The 13194-nt window shown below is 43.5% G+C and overlaps 1 protein-coding gene across 4 annotated transcripts in view; it reads right to left on the bottom strand.

Moving 5' to 3' along the window:
- NFKB1 (nuclear factor kappa B subunit 1) overlaps positions 1 to 13194 on the bottom strand; it is a 96838-nt gene that overhangs the window by 21079 nt on the left and 62565 nt on the right. For all 4 annotated transcript variants that reach the window (XM_084625637.1, XM_084625634.1, XM_084625635.1 and 1 more), the window contains exons 12-15: positions 11862 to 11990; positions 9893 to 9982; positions 4050 to 4244; positions 1067 to 1208 (exon numbers count right to left, since the gene is read on the bottom strand). In XM_084625637.1, coding sequence (XP_084481763.1) covers positions 1067 to 1208; positions 4050 to 4244; positions 9893 to 9982; positions 11862 to 11990 — 556 coding nt within the window. The remainder of the gene's footprint in view (positions 1 to 1066; positions 1209 to 4049; positions 4245 to 9892; positions 9983 to 11861; positions 11991 to 13194) is intronic.

Below are 13194 nucleotides of genomic sequence, written 5' to 3'. Positions count from 1 at the left end.
GCATGTTACTGAATTTATTAAATAAGTTGTTTTTATTTTTTATCTCAGAATTCAAATTCAACATATTTAAAAATTTTTTAGGGTCATCTAAAGATACTTTCATCACTTACATATTTTTATTAAAGGCAATCAGATTTGTAAACAGTAGATTTCAGTAGAAAAACTATGGGTATTGATCCTAGAGTCTGCAGTTCTGTGCTGTAAAACAACTCTTGCAGGAAAGCTAGCAGCCAAAATCATCAAGAGTTTGCTATTTTACTTGGTATTTCTGAAGTGTGTATAGGAACTGAGTGCTCAGGAAAGGAAGTAGGTCTCAAGATCCTGGAGACTGAAATTTACTATTTATCCCCATGACAGCTACAGCATGTCTGGGGATAAACAGCTGTCTGGGGGCCGCAGTGTAAGCTCCCATGCCATGGATCACAACCTTGATCCAGAAGGACTGCCTCTAGGTAGTTTATTTTCCATGGATCATTCAGTTCTTCGCCTTTGCTGAAACTGTCAATAAATTAACTGGGAACTGGACTGAGACTAACAACTCATTTCACCCAGAAAATTCATCACCAAAAGTTCTAACAATTTTATTGCTAGTTCCTGCTCATTCTTATTCCTGTTGTTTTCAAAGCAGACATTGGATTGCCCAAAATTGGGCAATCAAAGTGCTTTAAAATAACCACTGTCTCTAACAATAAATTAGCCATCATTTTGAAACACTTAATGTTCCTTGCTTTTTCAGTAATCTGAAATCCATTTCCACAGAAACTGGAACAAAAATAGCAGCCTCCCACTAGGTTATCAAAACACTTGATAGTATGTGTTAGTCATGTGTAATTTCTCATGTGGCAGCTATAGACTGTCAGCTCTGAACAGCTTCTACCGTATGTTATGCTTCAATTTAGAGGAAATCTCTAGCCCAAGCCCTCCATGTCATTTAAAACACAGTCATCCTTTGAAAAGTTGCAGTGCAAACATGGTAACTTCTTATTCAATAGCTTTGCTCTTGACCTGTATTGAGAGTTACATCTACTGGATTTAGTTTTGAAAAAGTAGATTTCTCGCTACTTACTTGTCACCATTTTCATCCTGGACGACAGTAAGATGTCGCTGAACAGCTAGTAGCATCTTCACATCACCAGTTACAGCATAGTCAAAAAGAGCATTGGCATGATGTTTAGCAAGCTGCATTGCCTTCTCCAGGAACAGACCATCTGCAACACAAATCATTGCATTCATCAGAGTTACAAATTATCTCAGTGCAATGTCCAGACATAAGACAGCAGGTGTGGAGCTTGTAACAGGCTGGCAGTGTTTTCCTGAAGCACTTCACACCATTTGGCAGGTGTTGATTCTGCCTGGGGAATGCTAAGCGCATACTGTTAAGTACATTCTGCTGACTCACAGAGGCTCCTACAGCTAATTACCACATACAGATGGAGGTAGTGGCTCTCTAGAAAGATGAACTAGTGTATGGGCTGAATAGTCAGGGGAGAGAAATCCTAGGAGCAACCACATCTGAGGAGAAGACTTGAGCTGCACTCTGTGAAGGGGGTAAATTTGGACTATGCATAATAGTGGATTATATTTGAGAGCAGTTTCGGAAGAGAACCTGCTCACAGAACTTTGAAATACTTCATGTTTCTTTGGCTCATTCTCAGCATCTCAAATTGCTCTACAAACAGCCTCGTGACACATCACCTTCATAATTTACAGATGAAGAAAAGGAAGGTTAACTGACGTCGAAGGTCACACAGAAAATCTGTGGTAGAGCCAAGAATCGAGCTCAGGTCTCAACAGCCAGTCCTGTACCTTAACCGCAAGATTATACCATCTTTCCTCCTTTCATAAATACATCAAAGAGAATTTTAAAATTAAACGACAGCTTCAGATTAGTGTCAAAGCAACATAACACAGCAATTTCAATTACCAAATACACTACAGGAAAAAAAAAGGAAAGAAAGATTTGCGCATGTCATCGGTGGAACCAAGTCACAAACTGCTGACCAAATAAAATCCACAGCTCCAAATGAGTGGGAATATGGTGAAGAGGGTGAGGCGAGACAAAGTTTCAAACCACATTTACCATTCTGGAGAGGACTGTCAATTGTACTAGACAGTCTATATTCCTAACCATTCCAAAGTGAGATTTCATGGGACTTTGTAACAAATTAGTATGAGCAAGCAAGGAAAACAGCACTTGCGAGCTAAAACACACATCTGTACATTGAGGAAAGGAATTCAGGATCTTTTGCTATGTAAAAAATAACACTGTAACACTTGGGATAAAAGAGACTCTTCAACTGCGGTCAGTATTAATGCCTGTGTTCTTTTTGTAGGCCACTCACTAGGGGTTACATAATTATACCCACATCAGGCTGACACTGCAACTTGCACAGGACAGTGGCTCCTGTAGACACATGATTAGCCTGACAATTATAACTTATTATTACCTCTCAGCACTAAATAACAGATTTAGAGTCTAATGCTAATGCAATCAACACACTACTTGTGTGTCAAGATAAGACACCACAAGTAACATGGTCTCTTTCTTGTCAAACTCTGTTCCAGACTTTTGTATAAGCAGGACACTAAATGTCATAATGAGCTCTGGAAAAAGGCCTACTATATTGTCACTGGAATAAGAGAAGATACATTTCCCTTAAACCCAGTTGTCAAAACTGTGCAGATTACATTAAATGGGTGCACTTCACAGACCCAATTCTTCTGCATATATTCTTCACACAAATTGGAGTTCCTGTTTCTCTCCTTTTTCTTTTTGTATAATTGATAAAGAAATAATCGTCAGCTTCCTGATGTGCTGTCTCTTACTCACCCATTAGATTCAACAATCCAAGCCCTTCCTTTCATTGGAAACAGACAGACAACATCACGCCCTCACACAAGTGCACACCCATCAATTGCTAGTTTTGTTTTCTGAACTAATCCAAGAGTTGACTCTCAGAGCCAGCAAGCAGCAATTTCTCTTCAGGGCACCACATGATCTCTCAAGTGCCAAGAAGCCACTTAGGGAAGGCTTCAATACTGAAACTCTATTACTGTGTGAACTTGTTTTCCCAATCCAATGCCTGTCGAATTGTTATAGTAAATGACACATAACGAAACCAGCACACAACATAATATGTCCCTTTTTCCATTCCAGAAAGGAGGAGTGTTCTGCATGAAAGAGCTACATATCGCATTATACATGGGACAGGAAAAGCAAGTTCCTTCTCTGTCATTTCTACTATAACAACCAACCAACAGCACGTCTCCAGTGAATGATCCAAGACACATATGGCCTGGTTTTGATAGATGTTGACTGTGATGGGAGTTATGGGCACTCAAGACCTCTAAAAATCTGGCTATCTAACCCTCAAAATATGGACTGATCAGACTGTCAACAAAAGGAAGCTTGACAAGACAAAGGTGTAAATTTGTAATCCCCAGAGGGCTAATATCCTAGTACAAAGACTTCCTTCAACCATTCCTTCTCTCTTTTCTGTTTTTTTTTTTGTATAAAGACTTTGCTGTGAAGCAATGCTGATTTGATTGTTGAAGTTATTCTTTATTTGGCAATGGATGCAGTTTATATTAAATTTAACTTTTAATAAAATGCTCCGCATGCAATTTAGAAATAGATTTGCATTGATTGATTGCATGGAACAATGATGCAACAATTACATACCTGGAAATAACACCTTTCCATACATATAATGAAGCCTGTTAAATATTAAGGACCAAACCTTTTGCTGATTTATAACCTGTTCAATTCTACGGACTTCAATGGGATCACAGAGTCACTGGGAGACAGTGCAGAGAGACAAAGGCTTCTGCATAGAGAGCCCTGGCATACATGGATCTTGGGAGATCCCAGGTTTAGGAGACTGATCTCCTGCCATTTCCAAGTAGGAGCAAATTAAACCCTCCCACCCTTGCAAAGATGGAAACTCTGTGAGCGGGAACTTTTGACATTTCCAGTCCTTAACACAGACTTCTCCCATGGCAAGATTGGCCCTATGAATGACCCTAAATAAACTGATTGGTTCACTTACCCTGTAACCTACAATCTGCTTCAGCTACTTCAGCTGTACATGACAAAGTAACATCCTCCTCCTTATTATCACCGCTACAAACTCTGGACTCACTCCTCTCTGTGATTTCCACTTTCTTGTTATGTTTCATATCTGGTTTGTCATCGTGCTTATTGCAGCTTTCCCCATCCTGTTCAGCCATGTCATTTGCAATTCCTTACAACATAAATGAAAAGCATTAGTCTTTTGATACTGTGATTCTTTTGTACAAATGATAATGCTCTGTGGGTCTCATTCACACCCCAATGAAATCAATGGAAAGATGCCCATTTACTTCAATTGGCACTGGATCAGGACCTATATCATTAAATGCTACAGAGTCACTGCACTCAAGTTCATTACCCAGAGAGAAATGTAACTTGCTCTGAAGTTATTTAAGATTTTCACTGTACTGACCCCCATATTAAAGTATGAAATTAAACAAACCAATTGTCTAACAGTAAATGTAGGGATGAATTCTGATCTCAATTGCAATGTTACAAATCTGCAGTATCTCCACCAAAGCCAACAGGATTATTCCAGATTGATATTGGTGTAACAGACCGTACAATTTATCCAGCAGATGTTGGAAATAAATGGCCCCACCTGTCTTTTTCACCAAAGCTCTGGGGCTTTTGGGTTTGAAGTGATTTCCCCTGGTTTTGGGCACAAAGAATGAGTGTGTCCTTACTGTTAACTTAATTTTTGAGGTGGCCATGCATGTTTATCACATTGGGCCAGACTGTGGCTCTCCCTTAACCCAGCCAGACAATAGGGAGAGGAAGGGCCATCTGGGAGCAACTCACTGGAAAGGGAAGGAGAATAGCAAGGACCATGCAGTATCTTTTAAAGAGCTATTGCAGATCACTCTCTCTGCAGAGCAATAAGGCACCTCTGAAAGGCATTTTGCTTCACAGAAACAGGATGCTTCTCAGTGCTTTCTATGGGCAGGGCTGACCTTACCATGAAGCAAACTGAGGCGGCCGCCTCAGGTGCCAGACTGTGGGGGGGCGCCATTAGAACCCAGAGTGTAGAAAATTGTGTCTGCTGCTGGTGCATATGTAGTCTCTCTGCTGTAGATGCACAGAGATGGTGGAGTGCTGTGCTGGAGGAAGGAGGGCACAAGAGACATAACAGGCAGGCAGGAGAAAAGGTGAGAGGGAATAACAGAAAGCAGCAACAGCTGCAGGGAGAGAGAGGAGGAGGAGCCTCTTATGTACCTCTCTAGCACCCCCAGGAGCCTGGACTGATTAACACCAACTTCTCTGGGAGCTTCCTGTTTCCTGCTGCTTCCCTGAACCCACTTGAGGAGACAGGCAGTCACCTGAAGTAGTAGGAGCCAGTTAGACCCTTAAGATGCTGATATCTTCCCTCTCTCAGGTCCTGCTACCAGCCTGCTTATTTGTCCCCTTCAATTGAGTGTTGAGAGCCACTATAGTTGGCACAGAACAGCAGTCCTGAGTGAAAGAAGAAAACGTCTCCTTGGGGCAGCATTCAGAAAAAGAAAGCAAGCAAAGGAAGCTTTTCTATCTAAGCAGGAAGGAGCTCTCCTGAGATACACAAACACAAATGTTCATGGTGAGTCTTCTGGCCCCAGTGAGGATGTGAGTGGTGAGGAGATGCCTGATCTTCCCGTTAGTCAGAGTGCAGGTGACCTGGCAGCTACTGCAGCATCCATATCTCCATCTCAAATGGATGTAACCATGCACATTCCTGAAGAAAAGTGTAGATCAGAGAAGAGTGTGGTGGAGGTGCAAGAAACAGCTGCTGCTGAGTTTAGTTCCTTAAGTCTAGATGATCCAGGACTGTGGACCCACTTGAGCAGTAGCCTGAGGGACTTCCTTGTACTACATGGGCCACAACAAGTGAAAAACTTCATGTTCCCCAAAGACAATGAAAACAGAAGTTTCCAGCCAATATATTACTGGCATGAAATCCCCAATGGTGACACAGTGGAGAGGCCATGGCTTATGTACTCAAAACCCAAGAATGCTGCATACTGTTTTTGTTGCAGACTCTTCCAGTCTAGTGTTCCAGCCACACTAGGTTCTACAGGAACAAATGACTGGAAAAATCTGGCTAGAAATCTGGCAAGCCATGAGAAGGCAGCAAATCACCAGAGAGCATTCCATAGGTGGAAAGAGCTTGAGATGAGACTAAGGTTAAAGGCCAGCATAGATGATCAGCATCAAGAGAAGATTGCATCAGAATCTCTTTACTGGCAAAATGTTCTGAAAAGGCTCATTGCCATTGTGAGAATGCTTGCTACCCAAAACCTAGCACTGCGTGGCACTTCAGATCAGCTGTAGGTGCCAAACAATGGAAACTTCCTTAAAATTGTGGCGCTGATGGCTGAGTTTGATGCTGTACTCCAGGAGCATCTAAGAAGAGTCACCACCCAAGAAATGTACACTCACCACTACTTTGGAAAAACAATTCAAAATGAGATTATACAGTTCCTGGCAACAAAAGTCAAACAGAAGATTGTGGCAGATCTGGAGTCAGCAAGATATTACTCTGTTATTCTGGACTGCACACCTGACATCAGCCATACAGAACAAATGACTTTAATGGTGCGTTTTGTAACAACAACAGAACCTAGTGAAAATGTCCCTGCAGTGGTGACTCTTAGAGCATTTTCTAGAATATATTGACGTTGATGATACTACAGGAGCTGGTATGACAAATGTGCTTCTTAAAAAGCTGGAAGATATGGGAATTGCGATAGCTCACATGAGAGGTCAGGGCTACGATAATGGTGCCAACATGATAGGAAAGAACAGAGGAGTACAGACACAGATCCGAGAGTTAAACCCTCGAGCTTTTTTTGTCCCATGCAGTTCTCATTCATTGAACTTGGTGGTCAGTGATGCAGCATCAGCTTCTAGTGAGGCTGCTGAATTTTTTAATGTAATTCAAAGCATCTATGTATTTTTCTCTGCATCAACTCATCAACGGCAAATTTTGAAGCAACATCTGGGAACATCCTCTCTGACACTGAAACCACTGAGTGCCACAAGATGGGAAAGTCGAGTAGAGGCTATAAAGCCTATCAAACACCAAATTGGGAAGATGATGCCATAGTTGCCATTATGGAGGATAATGCTGTGACAGGAACTGTTCGTGGGAGAATAGTGGCAGAGGGAAATGGAATCACCAGAAACATACATAACTTCAAATTTCTGTGTGGCTTAGTGTTGTGGCATGACATACTGTTTGAAATACAGTAACTCCCCAGTTAATGTCCTCTCGCTTAATGCTGTTTCAATCTTACGTCCCTGCTCAATTACAGAACATGCTCCATTTAAAATTGTGCAATGCTTCGCTATAATGTCGTTTGGCTGCCTGCTTTGTCTACAGCTGGCAGCCCCCTATCAGCTCCCTTTCGCCCCCCCCCGAACAGTGCCTCCCACCTGCTGGCAGACCCCATGGATCAGCGTCTTCCCACTCCTCCTCCCCGCCTCCTGCCTGTGTCAATCAGCTGGCTTGAGGCATTCTGGAGGGAGCGGGGAGGAGCGAGGACTCAGCGTGCAGGCTCCTCCTCCCTCTCCTCCCTCCCGAATGTCGCAAACCAGCTGATTGCCGCAGGCAGGAGGCAGGGGAGGGAGGGGGGAGGCTGTTCGCCGAGTCCTCACTCCTCCCTACACCCTCCTGCTCTCTGAACGTCACAAGCCAGCTGATTGCTGCGGGCAGGAGGCAGGGGAGGAAGGGGGGAGGAGCAAGGACGGTGCGTGCAGAGTAAAGGGGGAGTAGAGGGGGTGAAAGAAGAGGTGGGTTAAGGGTGGGGGCTTGGGGGAAGGGGTGGAGTGGGCGGGCTGACAGTTGAGCCCCCCACCCCTGGTGCTTGCAGAGTAGGGGAAGCTGCCGCTGCTGCTGTGCAATGTGCTTTTCCTAGCCTACAGCACCTTCAGCATCCTTGCCTGCCTCATTGTCTCCAGTGCCAGTGGGCTGTGCCTGTGTGGGGTAAGGCAGGGGCACCTCCCAACTATAGTACTGTACTGTATGGCAAAAAAAAAATTTCCCTGGAACCTAAACCCCACATTTACATTCATTCTTATGGGGAAATTGGATTTGCTTAACATTGTTTCACTTAAAGTCACATTTTTCAGGAACATAACTACAATGTTAAGTGAGGAGTTACTGTAAATGTTGTAAGCAAGAGACTCCAGGGTGTTGACCTTGATATATCTGGAGCAATGGAACAACTGGAAAAAGCAAAGTCATACCTATAGTCTTACCGGTCAGATGAGGGATTTCAAAATGTTCTGAAAAATGCACAAAAGTTGACAGAGGAACTTCACACTGAAACTATTTTCCCACCCATTCAACAATACAAGAGTCGCCAAAGAAGAAGACATTTTGGTTACAAGGCACGGGATAATCCCATAAGAGACCGCAAACAACAATTCAAAGTTGAATTCTTTAACCAGGTGCTAGATTGTGCAATACAGTCAGTTGAAGAACGTTTCATGCAGCTCAAGGACCACAGTAGTATATTTGGGATGTTGTATGATATTCCAAAACTCCTCACTATACCTGAAGAAGACCTACACCAGCAATGCAGGCACTAGAGACAGTGTTGACACCCGACGACATCCGTGATACTGATGCGAGTGATTTAGGTGATGAACTGAAAGCCCTTTCAAAATACATTTCAGCAAGATCAACTCCAAAGGCTGTTCTGGAATATATGTGCACAAATAAGATGACCACCTTCTTTCCAAATGCTTTTGTTGCTCTGCACATACTTCTAACACTTCCTGTAACAGTTGCCAGTGGAGAACGCAGCTTCTCCAAGCTGAAGTTAATAAAAACACATCTATGCTCCACAATGACACAGGAGAGGCTGGTCAGTCCTGCAACCATCTCAAAAGAGCATGAGCTGGCCTAGAGTGTGGACCTTCAGGAAGCAGTTCAAATCTTTGCAACCAAGAAGGCATGGAAAGGACCACTTTGATTATTCAAACAGATAAAAATGCCAGTGAAGAAAAGAAAAGTTAACTTTCAAATGCCTGAACAGCAAATGTAAGTATTACTTAAAATTTTTGAGCAAGGCATTTTAAGTTGTTAGGTCTCCTTTATTGGGGTAGGTAGCAGAGCAGTACCATGAGAGGAGTAGAACAGGAAGGCGGCAGAATTGAGACCTTTCAAAGTTTTGGCCCAAGCGAGAGGGAATGGGGGCGTCACTTGAGCTTCCTGCCTCAGGTGCCAAAATGTTGTGCGCCAGCCCTTTCTCTGTGGTTCTGTCACTTTAACACCATCTACCCCACTGATTGTGCTTACCCAATGTACAAATATGTCTTGCTTTGCATTTGTACTCATGTAATATGTACGTCATGTGATATCACATAATACAGTTTTTCTGAAGACTGGAATTTTTCATTTTCAGGGAAAATGAATATTCTGCAGGTTAAAAAAGTGGCCTCCAGTGGCCTATAATGACAAAAGCCACAGTCCATTTGCCAATTTTTAAGTCCTTGGGGGAAAATAGTTTTTGCTGCTTATAAACATTAAATCCAGTCAATCGCATATATAGTTCACCATTAAGATGTCAGCACTAGCCATCTAATTATTGTCTATTCTAACCATAGAGGGAAACTGTGGTATTTGGGACAGCAGTGAGGGTTTCTGTTGGCTAATGCTGACGTTTAGTGATCACTGTAAACACATGTGAGTGTTTACACACCTATTTTAATCCTGTTTGAGTCCAGTTTAGAGCGACCAAGTTCCAAAACTCTGATAGTCATTAACAGTAATTGCTGATTAGTGAAGCAAAGATGGTAAACTAAAGATTACTGTTGCAACCATGCTATTTTGTTTCTTACCATGTTTCATTCCAGCACTAGACTTCGTGGGGCCTGGGTGGAAAGGCATGCCTCCATAAGCAGAATACCCATAGGAAGGGTAGCCGTACCCTAAAAACAACAACAATGTAAAAGGAAAAAGAATCACTGGAATTATTCTCCAGAACAAAAACAAGCAATACAATGAAAATCACATGCTCAGACAAAAGCACTATTTCACATGCAGCTCCTTTAGTATTTTGTCCTATGGATTTTCCGCCCTACTAAAATAACATGTTCCGGATGAAAGCCCCACCTCCCATCTTTATGTCAATCAAAGGAAAGTCTAGACGTCTGGCTAGCAGCATCCTCTATCTTTGCAGTTCTCAAAATTTAAGAGGTAGCATACCACTTCTACTGCTCAACAAAGAACTTGGCATGCTGCCTGAATAATTGTAATTAGTGTAGTTATAATGGATTTTTATTCTGATACCGTTCTTTAGACCAGCGTTTTTCAAACTTCAGGTCGTGACCCAGTACTGGGTTGCCGTGGCATGTCAGGCACTGGGTCGCTCTGGTCAGCACCACCGACCGGAACGTTAGAAGTCCTATTGGCAGTGCTGCCCAGATAAGACAGGATAGTGCCTACCTGTTCCGACACCACACTGTGCCCTGGAAGTGGCCAGCAGCAGGTCCAGCTTCTAGGCGGGGGGCCATGGGGCTTGCGCACTGCTCCTGCCCCGAGCACCAGCTCCGCACTTGCACTTGCTTGCGCGCCTCCGCCTAGGAGCCGGACCTGCTGCTGGGTGCTTCCAGGGCGCAGCGCGGTCCACGGTGCCAGGACAAGCGGGAAGCCTGCCTCTGCACCCTGGCTGCACCGCTGACTGGATGCCGCCGGAGGTAAGTCCGTGCCCCAACCCCATGCCCCAATCCCCTGCCCCAGCCCTGAGCAACCTGGAACCCCTTCCTGCACCCCAAACCCCTCATCCTCCGTCCCACCCCAGAGCCTGTACCCCCAGCTCAGAGCCCTGACCCCTTCCTGCACCCCAACCCTCTGCCCCACTTCAGACCCCCCTCGCACAGCCTGAACCCCTCATTACTGGCCCCACCCCCCAGCTCTCATCCCCACCCCCCAACCCTCTGCCCCAGCCCTGAGCCCCTCCTACACCCTAAACCCCTCCTCCCCAGTTCTGTTGGGTCGCGGGCATCAACAATTTTCTTCAACTGGGTCCCCAGAAAAAAAGTTTGAAAACTGCTGGTTTAGACTAACTCTTCTACCCCCAGTGGTACATGTTCCACAGTTGGAGAACAGCTGCTCTCTCCCTTTCTCTAGTAGAAAAGCTGTGCTGATAATGACTTCCAGGACGTCACTGTTCAAATGATGCCTAGCTACTCTACAGTATACGACCTTCCTGCAAGAAACAAAAATGATCATCATGTGATAACATATCATACTGCTCCTCAATGCCATACAGTAGATATAGAATCAGATTCTGGTCCCTTGCTCTGTGGGCCAGCTGGAACTGGAGCAGGAATGGCAGCAGTGCAGAGGCATTTCACGGAGCACCTAGCACCTCGAATTTCTCAACAGTAATTGCCGTTAACTAATTGGCATTGACAATGATGGGTTGTGAAGGATTTCTGCCCAGTCTTCCTTGGCCAGAAGGAAGCTATCTGTGACATACAACTTCAATGAAGAAAAATAATGAGGGGGTTATGTGGTGTCCCACAGGAAAGAAGATGATTTACTGAAAATATTACAGCTTTGATTCTCATTTCACACCAGTAAGAATGAGGAGTAACTTCACTGAAGTCAATGGAGTTATACTCGTTCCATATCAGAGTAAGTGAAATGAGATTCAGGTCCTCTATACCTACAGAAATACAGAGATTCGCAATGTCAATTTCAATAACAAATAAACACATGTCCTTTCTCCAACGCCTAGAGGGACAAACCACACATGTTACAGTTTAAATCTCATGCTTCAGATCAATGATCTTTTCTCTTTACCTGAGCCAGCACCACTTCCTCCGCCTCCATACATTCCACTCCCTCCACCTCCAGCACCACTGCCTCCACCATAACCATCAGAAAAATTAGGCATAAGCTTCTGTCGCTTCCTCTGAACTTCTTCTTTATCTGTGTTTTGGGTGAGGGAGAGAATGAAAGAGAAACAGCAAAAGGAGAGGATGAGTCACTTCTATCACCAGCTGGGGACAGAAAAGAGCATTGGTACTGACTGGATTACTGAAAAACAATAGCTTAAGGGGAAATCAGAAGTGCTGTAAGTAGGGTAAACTTTTTCAGCTCCAAACAACAAACTATTTTTGTACAGCAAAAATTGGTGAAACCTTCCAGTAAGTAACAATCAGAGTGACATTCTCAGACAGACCACTGAACCAAAGACACAATCACGCACATAAGTCCATATGGCTTCTCTAATGCTGTATCTGGTGCCACAATACCCAAATAAAGAGGACTAGGACAGGACATGGCTGACTCGCCTAAGTGCCTAAATCACTTTTGAAAATGGGACTTAGGAGCCTAAGTCACTTATATGCTTTTGAAAATTTTACCCATTGGGAACAAAAGGGCAATTTTCTCTCCCAAATACACTTTAGAAAGAGGGGATGAAGGTGCTCAAAAAACGATGAATCAGAGGATGAAATGAAGCATACTTTCGTACCAGAAAGGCCACAAACAAAAATGAGTCTAAAGCAAGACATAAAAAACTCATGCAGGTCAGTAGAAGGAGAACTAGCCTTACACAAAGTACAACAAATAAAGGTAGAACAGAGTCCCCAGCTCCATCAAAAATATTCCGAAGACTCTGGGGAAAAAAACAGCACTCTAAAGTTAAACATACAGAAAATGAAACAGTCATGAAAAGAGGAGCTATCAAAAAGTGACACAAAAATTCTAGCGAAGAGGAAGCCCAGCAACACTGTTGAGGAAAGAACAAAATATCCCCCAACAAACAATGTAATAATTCCTGACAGGCATATGCCAAACGTGGTAAGGAAACTGCATGCAGAACAGTATCAATCAATGCATCAAACCCAAGCGCTGAACATATGAACCAATATAATGAATAGTCTATATATGAATGCACTTACAGACATATACAGTACATAGATAAGTGTACCTGCATCAAATATACTCACACCCAGGAAGAGAGAAAACCCTAAAAAGCAGCTAATGAATCTGGCCCAGGAAACAAAAAAGACACACATTTCTGAGCTCATGTGAGCACTATTCAACAGGGAAATAGCACAGTACAGTTGCTAGAATACCATACAGTTGCTAGAATGCCAGCCTTCATAATATGTTGGATAGAGTTTAT

This window comes from Lepidochelys olivacea (genome assembly GCF_965140295.1).
Source record: "Lepidochelys olivacea isolate rLepOli2 genome assembly, chromosome: 4".
NCBI classification, from domain to species: Eukaryota; Metazoa; Chordata; order Testudines; family Cheloniidae; genus Lepidochelys; species Lepidochelys olivacea.
Note: the sequence above shows the minus strand (reverse complement) of the source record. Positions and strands in the feature narration are given on the sequence as shown.